At 45.9% G+C, this 17,321-nt stretch overlaps 1 protein-coding gene across 1 annotated transcript in view; it reads left to right on the forward strand.

Annotated features, from left to right (window-relative positions):
* The window catches only part of Rtnl1 (reticulon), a 37,657-nt gene extending 24,734 nt beyond the window's left edge, over positions 1–12,923 (forward strand). The window contains exon 3 of the mRNA XM_025306800.1: positions 12,766–12,923. Coding sequence (XP_025162585.1) covers positions 12,766–12,845 — 80 coding nt within the window. The 3' untranslated portion in view covers positions 12,846–12,923. The remainder of the gene's footprint in view (positions 1–12,765) is intronic.
* Positions 12,924–17,321: the final 4,398 nt, after the last annotated feature.

Genomic DNA, 17,321 nt, shown 5'->3' on the forward strand with positions numbered 1-17,321 from the left:
TAATCACTAAGCGCTTAGTAAGCAGCTTTTTCTGCTGAACGCGGCCAGTGACAGAGAGAAAAACTCTCGCAACAGAGAGACAGACTATCAGCGCGAGTTCTAATTGGCTGCTGCCTTCCTGCTTTCTGCTTTTCTACCCAGATGTGAATGCGCCCTAAAGCGGAAAGAGCAAACGTTGAAGTAAGTGCCGATCCACAAGAGGTGCGTATAGAGGCCCTTGGCCTCTTGCGTTTTGGCCTCTCAGGACAGGTTGCTGCAATTCCTTGGCAAACTGATGGCTTGATCAACTTGGTTAAACCAACTTCTTGTTAACTGATAGTCTAAGTTAACTGATGGTTAAATCATATGTTTATCTCTGTTTTTCCTCAGTTTAGACAAAGACAGATAAATGATTTAACTGTCAGTTAACCAAGGGATTGGAATAACCTGTCCTAACTTGGTTAAGGGTCGGTTGTTCTTATGGGTCAGCTTCTTATGAAGTTAACTGATAGTTAAAGCAATGTTGCAGTAATGTTGCTTTCTGTGCTATATGGGTTGTGCCACGTGACATAATCGGACCTGGTTTATAATTAGACATGAGTTTCTCAGTTGAGTCATACGTGTGATATACTTGCAATCATGTTTCAACTGAAAAATCCACATCGAACAGTGTATTAAGATCTGAGGGTCTCACTTGAGACGAGTTTCAAGTAACGACTACTAATACAGGAGTAGCACACACACAGTGATATTCATAGACAAATCTTGTATCGAAGTTCGTCTTAAGTTTATCCTCAGATGCTGTACGGATCATTTCAATGGCTACAAAGCGTTTGGAGATGAACTTAAAATATAAAGTTGGACTACGAATGCCAGCCCGATTAAATTATCTTCTCCAAACTCCGATCGATCCAATCTTAGCTATTGAATTTGTCGTCCGGCAACGAGTTAATAATTTTGTGTACGTCAGCAGAATAGAGCAGTGCATGCTCGGCTGATATTTTTAAATATAGGTTAAGAGAAAGAGAATACAAAGATTGTTATACTCCTTATAAAAAATTTTTCAGTTGTGTGGTGGCAACACTGCCGACTGAATTGATTTAAGAATTAACTTCAACGGTTAAACTCCAACGGTTTAATGCAAAGCCTAATGTTTTGTCGAGTCCCAGTCTGATGATTTAAGCTTTAAGAAGGTAAGAAACTGACCAATCGCGGTCGATTATTTTCCTCATATTCGACCGTGATTGGTTCATTTTTTTATAGCTTAAATTATCTATTGCAAACCAGGACTAAAGCGCGTGAGAGATGTTTATATTCTCTGTTTGTAACTTGCATTGAATTACTGTTGATCAACAACTGTTATCTGCCTATTTCGCCAAAATTTTCGTAATAGAATTATTAGAAAAAAATTACTACTTCGTAAAATTATTTGTACTTAGAATAATAGAATTATCAATTCGTAGAATTGCTCTCCCATTCATTGTCAGACGACAAGCGTGGTAATTATATAAAAACCCCCACCTCGGCAATTCTATTCTCAGGTCAAGCAGAATCCGCAGGAAATGACCGCGTCGCGTTCGAAGCCGCAGGTAAAATCCCGTCGCGTGGATTACCGATCTCGCCTCTGTTCGATCCAAAATTACCGGACGCTATATCCCCGGCTTATGCCATTTTCTCCCCTTCCCCCCCTCCCCCCGCTCCTCCTCTTCCTTGCCAGAGTGAGGTATCGGCTGTGGTGAGAGCTATTTCTACCGATATATCATTACATCCGATCGCGCGATTTCCCGAGGCGACCGGGGCGCAGAGAGCCGCGCAGCGAGATTTTCCCGTAGAATCCGCCTCGCGGGCAGCACGGCGCGCGTTCCTCCTCGGAAAACGGTCAGCCCCTCGTAACCGCTCTGCGCGAAGGTTACCTTTACCCGGTCTCTGTTCGCGGCCGCTAGGTACGACGAGAGGTTCCGAGCAATATGGCGATGTGCCTGCGGGGCGCGGGGGGTAGAGGGGCGGAGGGGGGGCGGTGCGAGAGGAGGAGGAGGAGGAGGAGAGGAGAGGAGAGGACTCAGAGGGAGGGAGCTCGGGAGACCTCCGGTGGGTCGATAACAGGCCTCAGTCCTCATCTCGCCGTGCACGAGTCACGAGTTTTCCGCGGCTCCCTCCTGCTCGCCGAGACGCCGAAGAGAGCCACCGGACGATCGGAGAGTCGCGCGCGAATCGCGTCTGTCGCGCATCAGCCGCGCGTGTCAGTAGTCCAGCTTCGAGGCCGGCTCGCACCCTCGTCGCCGCCAGCGCCGTTGTCATCGTCATCGTCCTCGTCGCCGTCGCCGAGGTACGTCACTCGGGACACGCGCGCGCGCGCGCGCCTGCGACAAAATACGCCATTGCTCTCGCGAGCGTTCGCCAGGCACGTACGCCGCCGACGCACGCAGGAGGGACAGCCGCGGTAACGCGCGCGACGACACAGCCGCTGCCGCTGACGACGACGACGACGACGACGACGACAACGACGACGACGACGAGGAGACGAAACGCGCGAGTCGCGAGGATCGTATTACGCGCTCTCCTCGGCCGCACGCAGTGAGTGAGAGAAGTGCGCGTCTCTCGCGCTCGAGTCGAGCTTGTCAGTAGTAGCCAAGTGCGCCCGCCAGGATGGCCGACTCGGAGACAGCGGCCGCCAAGGACATCGACGAGGGTAACCAGGTCTGCAAGCGAGCCGGCGCCGGCGCCAACAGTTCCGCGCTGATGGCCAACGGCAGCCCCTGCTTCTGGAACATTCTCAACCCTCGTAGGTTTTTTCTTCGCTTTCTCCTCTCTCTCTCTCTCTCTCTCTCTCTCTCTCTCTCCGCCTTCGGCTCCTGAGAAACGCACCTCTTGAGGACGCGCTCCTCTCCTCGCGCTTCTGCTTCTCCCGCTTTCTCCGCACACACGCAACACACGTCGATATAGCAGCAGCTCTCCGGCTCACTCGAATCGCGCGAGATCGATGACGGCGAGACTACGCAAGTAATCTCCGTCGCGGTCCCCGCAGCTTCTGCGAGCTCCTTCTCGACGAGCGCGCGAGTACCGCTTCGGGGACTCGCGCTTTCGTGCTTTCGACGTTTCGTCGATACATTCGCGACAAAATTGGATTCCACTTCACACCCTCCCCTCTCTCCCCCCTCCCTCCCCCCGCTGGATTCGACGCTCCCGTCGTGTCGCTGACCCGAGTCGCTCGCCCTGCGCAGGTGCCTTCTCCTCCTCCTGTCCTCCGCTATCGGAGAATCGCCGATCGAAACTGGGTTATCGATCCGCCGGCTACCTGCGAGCCGCATTTGCGTCCTTTTCTTCCTCTCTCTCCCCCGCGCTCTCTCTCTCTCTCTCTCCCCCGCTTCTCTCTCCCCCGCTTCTCTCTCTCTCTCTCTCTTCCTCTCTCTCTCCTCTCTCTCTCTCTCTCTCTCTCTCTCTCTCTCTCTCTCTCTCTCTCTCTCTCTCTCTCTTCTCTCTCTCTCTCTCTTCTCTCCTCTCTCTCTCTCTCTCTCTCTCTCTCTCTCCTCTCTCTCTCTCTCCTCTCTCTCTCTCTCTCTCTCTCTCTCTCTCTCTCTCTCTCTCTCTCTCCTCTCTCTCTCTCTCTCTCTCTCTTCTCTCTCTCTCTCTCTCTCTCTCTCTCTCTCTCTCTCTCTCTCTCTCTCTCCTCTCTCTCTCTCTCTCTCTCTCTTCTCTCTCTCTCTCTCTCTCTCTCTCTCTCTCTCTCTCTCTCCTCTCTCTTCTCTCTCTCTCTCTCTCTCTCTCTCTCTCTCTCTCTCTCTCTCTCTCTCTCTCTCTCTCTCTCTCTCTCTCTCTCTCTCTCTCTCTCTCTCTCTCTCTCTCTCTCTCTCTCTCTCTCTCTCTCTCTCTCTCTCTCTCTCTCTCTCTCTCTCTCTCTCTCTCTCTCTCCTCTCTCTCTCTCTCTCTCTCTCTCTCTCCTCTCTCTCTCTCTCTCTCTCTCTCTCTCTCTCCTCTCTCTCTCTCTCTCTCTCCTCTCTCTCTCCTCTCTCTCTCTCTCTCTCTCTCTCTCTCTCTCTCTCTCTCTCCTCTCTCTCTCTCTCTCTCCTCTCTCTCTCTCTCTCTCTCTCTCTCTCTCTCTCTCTCTGTCTCTCTGTCTCTCTCTCTCTCTCTCTCTGTCTCCCTCTCGTTCTCTCGCCTCCTCGTTAGCGTTTATATTAAGCCTCCTCGAGTATTGCGCTCGGATGAGGTTTCGGAAAGATGTCGAGAAAAACGGGAACGCTCCGAGCGACACTCTTGTTTTGATCCTCCTCGCGGCGGCGGGGGGATATATCCTCGTCAGCGATCAAGCCGGTGTCATTCTCTCGAAAATCAAGCATCGCGCACCAGTGCGGCGTCGGATTAACGCGATCACGTAATGCAATAAACGGCCTCAGAGAGTCACTCGGCGAGACTCGCGCGCGCTTTAAACGCGACACGCGCATCGCGCGCCCTGCTGGATTGATATCGTATTTTTATTGACGTCCTGCCCCCCCCCCCCCCCCCCGAGGAGCGGATTCGGTTCTCGGCACTCAGGCTTTTGCGCGAAACTTTGGCTCACACGCGAGTCATTAAACGCTCCAGCGAAGAAGAAAGCAGGACCCTGTTCTGAACGCGTACCGACCCAGCCGCTGAGACTGCAAGCGAGCTATCAGCGCTATTAGCGCGTCGTTCTATCTTCGTCGTACATGCAATCAACAATGAGAATAGAACCATGCGTTATCGCGCTGATAACGAGCGCAGCCTGAATGCGCCTCTCCGACTCTGTCAGGCCGCCGCAGGGACACGGCGAGAGTGACGTTGGAATTTTGGGCTGGAAAAGGCGCGCTTGGCTCCTCCGCTGCGCGGACGAAACGGAATCGCCGATTGAAATTTATTGATGAATTTCACACACACACACACTTGCGCATGTGTGCATATACACTTAACGTTCGCTTTTATAGCGGGCGGATATGTACGCGCTCTCGCTCGCAGCGCGGATCGATTCCGCTAAGTGGATTTATCCAACAGCCGGGGGGAATCGGCGCAAGAGTTACCGCGCGCGCCTGCATAGCGTTTAACGAAAAATTTCGTTGCGAAACACCGTGCGACACACGATTCACTGCAACCTGAAGGAGGCATTACCGCGACCTTGGATTACGTAACGCGCCACGCGATCCAGCCGTGACTACCGCGCGATCGACTCGCGAACTTTATCCTGAAGAGCCGCTCTTATCGTCATTGACGATCGGCTATTAGCAGGAAGGAAGGGAGGGGGAGAGGACCTGCGGTATCTCCGCTGCACAGCTGGGTTATCGCTGGATCTTTGCCGAGCTGATCTCGAGAAATAACGATAATTCTGCTCGCTCAACCTTTTGAAGCGTACATTTTTCCCGAAGCGTTTCAATCTTCGCCGAACTGCTGCACTGTAAAGGGTTTTTCAATCCGCTGAGTACGGACTTGAGGTTGGAAATTAGAATTTTTCAGAATTCAAGATGGCGGATCGAAACGCTCAGAATTAGACTGGCCTACATCAAATTGTGCATGCAAAGGTTTTTCGGCTCACTAATTTCGAATCTGAAGTCGAAATCGAGAAATTTACAAAGTGGACTTGCAAGATCTGTAATATTCCTTTTTGTGCTTGAAACCAGAGCGAGAAACTCTTTCTCTTCCTTCCACACACATGATATTATCGTGCCAATTAATTGCCAATTCTGACCTCATATTCGTAATCAGCGGCCTCGAAAACCCTCGGAAAATAAATTTGAAGACATTATCAGGGCGAAATCCTTAGTTATGATAGGTTTTATGCAATCTATATTTTTTTCAAAATTGGAACCGCCATATTAGTACAAGTTTTGAGAATTGTGAAATTTCGACTTCATTTTCGGAATCAGCGATGTCCAAAATGGTTACTTTCAAGCGAAACCAAAAACGATACGCGAGCAAGATTGGAGGGCAAACCGTAGCAAAATCCACGCAACTAGTAGTGGTTCAAAAAACTCGGCCAGAAAAACTCGTATGGCGTTATTAGATGAAAAAAAGATTATTTTCCGACCGAAAATTCAATTCTTCACCTCGGCGAGCGGTCTTGTCTGCCTCGTTCGCGCAAAATCGGCGAGCACTCCACGCGAGTCCGTCTTATCGCTTCATTAAAATTCACGTAGAATTCACTTGAACAGTCGGACAATTTTCAATTTTCAAAAGAAATTTGCAGCTTGCTGCAAAAAGTTTGTCAAATAAGATGGAGAGAAAAGCGATCTAATTTTGGAGGATCAACGATTTTTGCCAGCAAAACGAACACCGATTGGCCATTTATCGGACGTCCATCAAGGATTTCTTATTCTCCTTCCGATACCCAAAGTTCCTCTACGAGAATTCCTCACAGGAAAATGACAAATCTCTCGCATCAAGCGAAGCGATTTCCGATTCGACGGCGATATCACCGTCCAATCAACGTCCAATTACGTTCGCCGATTTAAAACAACTCGAGTGTCAGTTTCACCAGAAATATCGCCGATGAATCAGGAAGATTCTTCGCAACGTTAGCCGTTAATTCGGCATTTCCCTCGACGTGAAAAAATACGCCAAAGTATTTGACGCACCGCGCAGCAAGATGATGACCCTGATTTGCATTCAAATGCTGCCCCCGATATGCCCGGGAGATACGATACGTACGATACACCGCGACAAGCTGATGAGGTCACACGCTTATCTCTGTGTCGTTGTCGAAACGATAATTTTGTCTTCGAGCTTGCAACGTGACGACGACGACGACGACGACGACGACGACGACGACGACGACGACGTGAACTTGAACCGCCTCGCTCTCGCGATAACTCCTGAGTCAACGACGACGGAGCTGATAGTCAGCACAGAGGAAAGTCCTCGTCGTCATCGTTCGTTCTCGCTGTATTGCGCAGTGTGTACGATCGATTGCCTTAGTCGAGCCGTCGCAACTCGCGTGCTTGCCTGTAATTTTGCTGGGAGAGCTTCAGATCATTTCCCACGCGCGCGCCGCGGCAAAGCCAATCCGCGGGTGCCCCGCAGTCTCCTCGATATATACCTGCCCCTCCTCGGGTCGGAGTATCTAGAGTTCTGCTCGTCTTAAGCCTGTATCAGACTTAGGGTTGCCAACAGGTCCGGTTCTGACCCGGACTGGTCAGGTTTTCAGAAGTCTTGTCCAGTGTCCGGGTTAACAAGTCAAATCGGACGTCGGTGTGTCCGGTTTTTAAGTTATATCCAATCAATGGAATGAGAGTTGAGATTTTGGCAACGTTTCTCCGTTTCAAGCGCCTACAAACGATCGAGCGCCACGAAAAGCCATCTAGTAGATGATCTGCCGGATCCATCATTCCATATATATTAAAAAAGTAATAGTTTATTGATATTATTTTATTGAATCAAAGCTTGTTTATAAAATTGTTTGGAAATTAATATTGTAAATAAATGCTTGTCATATTTTGTATTTAATGTAACGTTATGATTATTATTTCTGTGCGGTTTAGTTCGCTTTGGGTTTGTTACCGAAGAAGAAATGTCCGGTAATTTTAACTTTTGGATTTGGCAACCCTAATCAGACTACTGACTGGGATTGAGTATTGGATGGAAATTTAACCGATTAGGGCTCTAAGTTTGCTATATTTGAGATTATTTTCTTTCTTCCAATTGGTCAAATTCCAATCCCATCTCAGTCTCAATCCATAGTCTGATACGGGCTTTACCTGAGTTCAGTCGCACTTTTTGCTTCTAGAGCAAGAAACAAACCAGCGTCGAAGGAAAGAGAAACGAAGTTGCAGCATTCGCGGCGAAGTGTTGCGCGGTCGAGTCCGCGTTAAATTCAGAACTTGACGAATTTGCACAGGGACGCTTTTTGCCAACCCAGCTATCGCAATCGTAGCGAAACGCGGCTATCGATCGAGTTTGCCTAAAGTTAGTCGATTGTCGGGTTATTTACAAGCAATTGTCAAATGAATTCTTATGACATATCAGGGCTATGCAAAAGTTTCCGTCGCTCATGTATAAGTGGCATTGTGGATTATTTACATGAAAGTTGCGACGCGTTTTTGTTAGGTTATGCTAAGTCAATGTTGGTCAATCTGCATAGAAACTGATGCATAATAAGTGGTATTCATTGACATAAATATTTCTAATTCGTATGAAGACAGAAGTCGATAAGACGCATATTCGTCATTGTATGCTTTCTTTATTTCACCAGCGCGAGACTGCTGCCGAAACAATCAGAATCATTTGCGAAACTTATGATGGGAGAACGATAGCTGAAAGTTCATGTCGTGAGTTCGTTTCGGCGCTTTAAAAATGGCGGTTTTGACTTGAAAGACAAGAAGCGTGCCGCGGCGACCGCGAGAGATGAGAGTTCGGATGACTCGGTAATGTTATCGCGAAAAGATTCGTCTCAATCGAGTGTAGAGCTTGCGAAAGGTTACGCGTTAATCAGAGCACTGTAATTCGACGTTTGCATGAGGTAGGGAAAATTCTGAAGGAAGGAAAATGGATTCCTCATGAATTATGCGGGAACGCTGTTGCCAGCCGAGTCACCATTTGCCTTTCGTTGCTCAATAGACACAAACCCAAGTCTTTTTTATATCGGATTGTGACCGGAGACGAAAAATGGATTTATTATGACAATCCCAATTGTAAAAGATCGTGAATAAATCCCGGAGAATCCGTCTACGTCGTAGTCAAAACGGAGTATCCATGATCACACAGGGTCTTCCTGTGTATGTGGTGCGACGTGCTATATTATGAGGCTGTTAAAACCATCTCAAACTACCCCCGCGAGATTATACAGTCGACAATTGAGGCAGTTAAATGAGCAATTGATCGAGAAACGGCCATATTTTGCGACAAAACAATACAAAGTGGTTGTGGTCCGCACGACAATGCCAGCATCCATGTTGCAATTGACGACCCGGGAAACTTTAATGGAATTGCAATGGGAAGTCCTACCACACTCAACATATTCGATCCAGATATTGTCCTATCGGATTTTCGCTTATTTCGTTCTATGCAGCACAGTCTTTCTGATTTCGCACGATTTCGCAATGTTGAGCAGGTGCGACACTTGATCGATAACTTGATTCATTCTAAGAGCAAAGACGTCTTTTATCGTGGTGTCTATCTTTTGCTTGAAAGATGGCAGAAAGTAGCAGATAATGCCGGAAAATATCTTTACTGAAGATACCATGTCATTTATAACAATATTAATAAGAAACATTGCCTTGGAAACGACGGAAACTGATTGCGTACCCTTGATAAGTCATGTCTAAAATTGTACGACTTCGACAGTACCATGAAATAATGTTCGCAACCGACACGCTGACGGAAAGGAGAAGAATGTTTGGTACACGTGACTATGATCGCGCAGTGGGAGAATTATAATCCAGGAAAAATTCTGCATTGTAATTGTCATCATAATATATTGTTGCTACCAGTACAATCTTAAATCTCTATTGCCACTGTTACTTTCTTTTGTCAGAACAACCAGAAGATACAATTGCGCCGTCGCGAAAATGAGTGTAATTTTAGCGACCTTAGCGTTTTTTTCTCTCAGTGTACGTTCGTCACGGTTAGCTCGCGAGGCACAGCCCACCCACACACAACACACGCGCGCGCGCGCGCGTGTATGTGTCATGAAGTATAAGACAGCCAGGCGTAAACCGATGGGAGCCGCGGTGACGTTTTCGCCAGCGCGATGACGCTCTCGCACTTGTCGGACATTCTGTATATACCTCGCCGCACATTTTCGCATATCACAGGGGCATCTCCATCTATCCACTTACCGCGTTAACGCTCGCAGGGAACGACACAAAGCAGGGTGTCCTGCTAACTTGTTGATTAGGGTCACAGCGCTGTGAAATTATTCGCTGGGGTGACAAAGTGAATGAGTGTAAAAGTTTTGATGGATATCGAGAAAAATAGAAAAATGTGTATGGAAGAAACTTTATCAAATATATATTTCCCTCTCTCTCTCTCTCTCTCTCTCTCTCTCTCTCTCTCTCTCTCTCTCTCTCTCTCTCTCTCTCTCTCTCTCTCTCTCTCTCTCTATATATATATATCTATCTATCTATCTATCTATCTCTGTCCCTTTCTCTATCGTAGAATTTTTTTCTTCCCCGCAGAAATCGCCGCTGAAGGTACTCGTGGAGGCGTCGGGGAAGGGCGAGAGGGGGGGAGGTGAGATTTCGGGTGACACGTATATTTTTAGGTATATCCTTTTTCGATATATTGTGGGATTCGCGCAGGACCAACGAATATTTGGTTAGACCTCGTGTGGGTAGGTGAGTAACAGAAGAGCTCACGTTTTTGCGCTCGATATTACTCCAATAATACGTATAATAACGCGGAGAAACGGAGCGCGTGCGGATCGCAAAAGGCGCGCGTTTGTGCACTTGACACACAGAACGATAGGGGCCCGTGTGTGTTAAATGAGAGGAGGGTATTGACTCCATCGACTCGCGCCCTCCGGTCGCGCGTACTCGTTTCGCCCGCCTTCACCTTTTGTTTCTTTATAAGTTAGAACGAGGAGAATTCGTGCGGAGAGGGCGAGGGGAGCGGCAGGGAGGGCCCTGCGACGACCCGTTGAAAAAGGTCCGTGCCCAACGTAGCCGGCGGATATCAGCCGAGTTTTCCGCAGCGACGCGGTGAATTTCCGTTACGATAAGCACAGAACGAGCGGACGAGCGAGTGAATCACCAGAAGAACGTTCAAGTGTATCTATTAGCTTCGGGAAAGTCGGCAGCAGAATTGTGTCGAGATATTTCCAGCGTTCTCGTGCTTCACGCGAGCGTTGAAACCGTTTTAAAAAAATGGAAACAGACATAATCGAGATGGATCCTCTCAGGTGGACTTTGCGATCGGTAAATACGATAAAACTTGCAAAAACCGACAGGAGATGTCGGCTGTAAGAATTATTCATCGCGACTGTGAAGAGAGTCATACAGGGTGTCCCATTTTAAAGGATCCACTTAAATATCTCAGAAAGTGCGTTAAATCGAAGAATGTTTCAGACAAATTTAATTGTTAATTTGATGATTTTGAAATTTCTAAAAGTCAATAAATTAACAAAAGTTAAGGCACTATTGTAACGATATAATCTTAAGACCAAATAGAGAGTAAAAGAGTCTAGTATTATTTTTTCTTCCGACAAATAGTCAGCGAAATATTGAAAAAGTTACCAAGCTTTTCTCAAATATCTCAAAAAATATTAGGCAGATAAAAAAATGTTTCAGACAAAAATTGCCAAAATTAATTGGTAGAAAAAGATGATAAAATAAAAAAAGGGGGGGTTCCACTTAGTTTTGTTTTATGTCCTCCTTGAAACCATACAACTTTTGTCTGAAACATTTTTCGATTTAACGCACCGTTTCTGAGATATTTGAACGGATCCTTTAAAATGGGACACCCTGTGTAATCCCGAATTTGAATTTTACTGTAGGTTTATATGACATGACAATGATTTTCGCAACTGACATTTTCTTGTCGGTTCTTGTAGACTTTTGTTTCGCCTACCGACTGCGACATATTTCCTCGTGCAATTCTTAGTTCTGAATTTAGAGGGTAACTTCGAGAAGCGCGATACGGTATGCGCAATCGATACTTCGTATCAGCATTTCATGCACGCAGCTACGATATTAGAATAGACACATGTAGTTCCTGAAAGGCACCTTAATGAGGAAGATTCGAGAGGATAGCGATCGTCGAGAATCTCAAAAAGAAAGAATCGCGGAGACAAGACGGTTACGTCTATCGCGTTTGTCCCCTCCCCGCCCCTTTAAATTCCGTTCGTCATGTTCTTTGTCTTCTTTTTTTTCGTACGTATGTTCTCAAGCCGACCAAAAGGGTATTTAAACATTTTGCCGAGTCACCTTGTGCAACGCGTGTCTATGTAAAGTGTGCGACTCCAATGGCCGATAACGTCACCGCCGAAGATAAATCGCTGAATAGATTCCCGACGGACACCCTGTATGTCCTGCACACAGTTGAACGATGACTCGCGCGGTTAGCGCGGAAAAAAGGAACGCTTACTAAGCGCAATACTTGACAAATAAGCTGTATCTGTCCGCCTGCGCGCCGATAGCTTTTAGAACGTCGAGACTATTTTTCCACGGCGGTGAGATCCTTCGCTCTATCGATTTATCATGCGATTATTAATACTGACTCTCGGCACGTGAGATATAAGCTCAAGGAGGAGTACATCGTGTGAGGGAGGGGGGGGACAGACCGCGCGTGTTTCTTAATTTTTATTTTCGCTTGATGTAAGTTTAGCTCTAACCGCTGCACAACGAGATCGATATTTCCTTCGCAAGGAAATTGAGAAATCGTTCTCCCGTATATTGGCAATAATTCGCATGACCTCGAGCGTGCCTGCGAAGGGAGAAACGCTCTTGACGACAGTCTCGACGAAAAACGGCTTTTCTTACATTCGTCGATTTTATACTCGCTCGACATTCTTGTGTCATTTAATCGTCCCTCCTCTCTTTGCTTGCGACTATACCGAGAACGCTAACAGAGCCGATTATCGACGCTTGAAACTTTCTCCCTCTCTCTCTCTCTCTCTCTCTCTCTCTCTCTCTCTTTGTCTCTGTTTCTTTCTCTCGTTATTCTTACATCTCTTGTTCTCTCTTTCACTCGCGCTTCCTCAACAATTGATCTGTAATATCGAAATATCCATCTGGAATTCTGAGTTTAATCGATTGTCCGCGAACTCAATCCGTAACAATCCGCACTCCTCATTCCCATTCCGGCGATGGAATCTGATACTAACATTCTTGCTTGTATTGTTTACAGACGCATGGTTTAACCCTGAAAGACTGAACCCACGAGGTAAGAGAACAAGTGAAGAGATATTCTTTCCGTTTTCTGTGTAGTCGTAGTAATGTGTCGTCTCAGTGCGCGATTTGCTGCAAGAGTTTTCGAGAACTCGATAGATATACAAAGTGGCACCGAAAAAGGCGGCCAAACTTCGGTACCGTATTCTACTTTTCCTAAGGATGAAAATAGGTCGCATAAACATAGGTCCGGAAACTCTTCCTTTCCAAGATATAAACACTTTTTTGTTTATGATCGAGTATTGTAGAAATGTTTGAAGCTCAGTTAACACGCATGTTGTTAATCAATCTCGACACCAACACCAGCTTTCATGCAACGTGTGGGCTGGAATTATTGGAGATCTACTTGTTGGGCCAGTTTTTCTTCTGTTTGCACTCAACGGCAGAAATTGTACACAATTTTTGGCAACTGCACTTTCTGCACCATTACAAGATGTACCATTGGCAACACTCGAATGTGCTTTATGCATGATGGAGCTCCGGCCCATTTTAGCCGAATTGCTAGAGAATATCTTAATAACAATTACATCAATCGATGGATTGGCAGAGGAGGGCCAATTGCCTGGCCTGCACGCTCCCCTGACTTAACTCCTTTTACTTGTGGAGACATCTTAAAAGTTTAGTCCATGATAACGATACTATTGATAGTCTGGAAACATTCAAAAACCGGATTGTTGCCGCATGTGATCAAATTTGGAATACACCAGGAATTTTTGAACGTCTTCGACAGTCACTGCAATGTCGATGTGAAGCAGAAGGAAATCATTTCCAGCTGATTCTTTAAGTAAGCTTTAAACATTTCTACAATAGTCATCCATAAACAAAAAATTGTTTGTATCTCGAAAAGAAAAGAATTATGTTTATATGACTTCTTTCATCCTTAGGAAGAATAGAATACGGTATCGAGGTTTGGCCACCTTTTTCGGTGTCACCCTGTATATATTGCACGAAATGTATTGTTATATGTATGTATTTATATTATTACAATATAAATGTGTAAATACTTGTGTATGTAAATGTATCGTATATGTTACTTGTGTAACAAGTAATTTGTTTGTCAATTGGCTGTCCCGACAAGATAAAACGATGCTACTTTTGAATCGTTATAATCTTGTGAAACAATGTACGTGCCGCGTTTTCGTTTCTGTAATTTTCTGTCAACCTTCATATACGTTGTTTTATAAAAATTGTAAAAATTGTAACGACTTCCAAATATTACTCGAGTCGTTTTACCTGAAAAATCCGGGCCAATGTATTTTGCGTCAAATAAATTAACTTTGATAAATATTAATATCAGTGTGGCGGCCGCACCGTTATTATATAACAATTATATATTAATAATATAATTATATAACAACCTCAACATATATTGTCAAGGATATGGCTCTGGCTAACTCGCAAAAAATTTTAACCGTTGCTACCAAGCCATGAATAATTCAATTAAATTATCATGGATAATATTTATACGCACATACACATGTACTCTTTTATACATGCAAAATATCGTTGTTGATTTCCATTTATTAATATAAACTTCATGATTCATGCGGAAATGCACGCAGTCTTATGCTCCACGGATATCAGTCAGTCACTATCTTTAATTATTCGTGATTTTGTGATCGACAAAGAGCGGCGGCTACGTCTTTGTGCAAGTTAATCAGAGCCATGTCCTTGATAATACATGTCAAAGTTATCGAAATCGGTATGAGGTCGTCATTAATATTAATATTTACCTTCGTTTTTAATACGTTCGTTACCTGTCGTCACGTGTGTAACGTGTCGATCAGACCAGCGTCGTGTGTGTGTGTGTGTGTGTGTGTGTGTGTGTGTGTGTGTGTGTGTGTGTGTGTGTGTGTGTGTGTGCGTGTGCGTGCGTGTGCGTGTGTGTGCGTGTGTGCGTGTGTGTGTGTGTGTGTGTGTGGATAGTGTGATAACCTATCTTTCTACGTTCACGTGAACAAACCAAGTCTATCTACACAAATATTAAACTTATTCCAAGTGGTCTGTGAAGAGGTCTTCTCGACCGAACATGATAAGGCCGATAAAACTCACTAATAATTTAGACATCGACGGACAAGTGTCCATCGATCCTTCGTCAAAATATTATTCGGTACTTTTGTATCGACATATTTTTAATGTCGATCGAGTATCGCAATGAAAAAACAAGTTTGACAGAAAATCGATGGACTCTTGTCCACCGTCTAGATGATTAGTGAGAATCCGGCGTTATTGAAACTGGATCCGAATGACGTTTAAACCCCTTAAATATTGGCCGCATTCAACAGAGAAAACTGCTTACTAAGCGCGCTTAGTGATACCTCCCTGATCATTCCTGATTGATTTGTTCTCTTGAATCCGTCAATGATCCAGAAGAATACTCCAATCACAATTACTAAGCGCTTAGTAAGCAGTTTTTTCTGCTGAACGTGGCTAAATTGCTTATATTAAAAGACTAGTATGCCATAAAAGTTACTAGCTTCCTAAGACCAAAACTGGCATTGCGAGGGTGGACGAAGAAATATTCGGGTCATCATGACCCATGTGAACGCGCGTGTAACATCTTATCAGTGCAATGACGCCGAGTTAAAGTCTCTCCGTGTACGATAACAACGGATATTGATCGATGAAGATTTTGGTCGCCTAAAAAAATCGGCAAGTCAACGATCAATCAAAATTAATCAATCGTCACATATGCAATTATGAATATAATTTAGTCGACCGACCAAACTAATAATCAATCAATCTAATGAAAATAGCCGGTCGCAGCGATCGTGCAGCCATGATTCACTCGATATTCGTTTCGATTATACCGATCGTCCAAAATTTCCATTCTCGATGGAAATTTTGAACTGATAATAATAATAATAATCCAGCACTGTCAATAAAGCACACGAATCCGATAAATCGAGGCAAATAGAGTCCGCGTAGACCAAGGGATCTATTATTAATGCAAAGCACACACGCGATATGACAGGGAAAAGCCAGCGCGTTTTCATTACGACGAGCGATGGGGACGAGGCTTTAGCGCGGAGGAAGCGGACTTCTTCGCACGGCCGTGACGTAAGCCAAAAGTGTTTTCCTCGGCTGAGAGCAGGATGCCCGCTACACGGGAAGGACCGAACGCGCTCATGTCACGAAGTGAAGGATCAAAGAGGGGGTGCGCTTTGTGAAGGACAAGGCGCAGAGAGAGAGAGAGAGAGAGAGAGAGAGAGAGAGAGAGAGAGAGAGAGAGAGAGAGAGAGAGAGAGAGAGAGAGAGAGAGAGAGAGAGAGGAGAGAGAGAGAGAGAGAGAGAGAGAGAGAGAGAGGAGAGAGAAGAGAGAGAGAGAGAGAGAGAGAGAGAGAGAGAGAGGAGAGAGAGAGAGAGAGAGAGAGAGAGAGAGAGAAGAGAGAGAGAGAGAGAGAGAGAGAGAGAGAGGGAGAGAGAAGAGAGAGAGAGAGAGAGAGGAGGAGAGAGAGAGGAGAGAGAGAGAGAGAGAGAGAGAGAGAAGAGAGAGAGAAGAGAGAGAGAGAGAGAGAGAAGAGAGAGAGAGAGAGAGAGAGAGAGAGAGAGAGAGAGAGAGGAGAGAGAGAGAGAGAAGAGAGAGAGAGAGAGAGAGAGAGAGAAGAAGAGAGAGAGAGAGGAGAGAGAGAGAGAGAGAGAGAGAGAGAGAGAGAGAGAGAGAGAGAGAGAGAGAGAGAGAGAGAGAGAGAGAGAAGAGAGAGAGAGAGAGAGAGAGAGAGAGAGAGAGAGAGAGAGAGAGAGAAGAGAGAGAGAGAGAGAGAGAGAGAGAGAGAGAGAAGAGAGAAAGGAGAGAGAAGAGAGAGAGAGAGAGAGAGAGAGAGAGAGAGAGAGAGAGAGAGAGAGAGAGAGAGAGAGAGAGAGAGAGAGAGAGAGAGAGAGAGAGAGAAGAGAGAGAGGAGAGAGAGAAGAAGAGAGAAAGAGAGAGAGAGAGAGAGAGAGAGAGAAGAGAGAGGAGAGAAGAAAGAGAGAAGAAGAGAGAGGAGGGGACACGTCTATCTCGCTCCCGGAGAATTCTCCTTTCGGATCCATCGAGTCTTTTTCCGTGTGCAAATTTACTTCCACGCGGTTGCAGCTGCCGTTCGCACAACACAACAGCAACAACAACAGCAACAGCAACGGCAACAGCAACAGCAACAGCGGCAGCACGCGGTCGATTATCTATGCTGTATTAAAGCACCGTAGTCGAGTACTAAGCGGTAATTAACGGAGAACAAGATTCCCGGCGGATAAAGCGCGCCTTCCTTCTTCCTTCCTACGAAGGACACGCCGGACTAATATCACCAGCAGGCTAAATATAGATTATCGCTCGCGATTGGCCGATCAAGCGGAGGTCAAGTAACCACCGATCGAGATCTTAAAAGCGCTTGAAACCCACGGACCTGTTCACCTGCTCGATCTGCATAATGAAAACCGTCCATTAGCCGCCTTCGCCGACAGAAAGAAAGAGAGAGAGAGACGGAGAGAGAAAGAAAGAGAGAGAAATACACACACACACACATATATATATATATA

This window comes from Harpegnathos saltator, unplaced genomic scaffold (assembly GCF_003227715.2).
Source record: "Harpegnathos saltator strain DR-91 unplaced genomic scaffold, Hsal_v8.6 scaffold8, whole genome shotgun sequence".
NCBI lineage: Eukaryota > Metazoa > Arthropoda > Insecta > Hymenoptera > Formicidae > Harpegnathos > Harpegnathos saltator.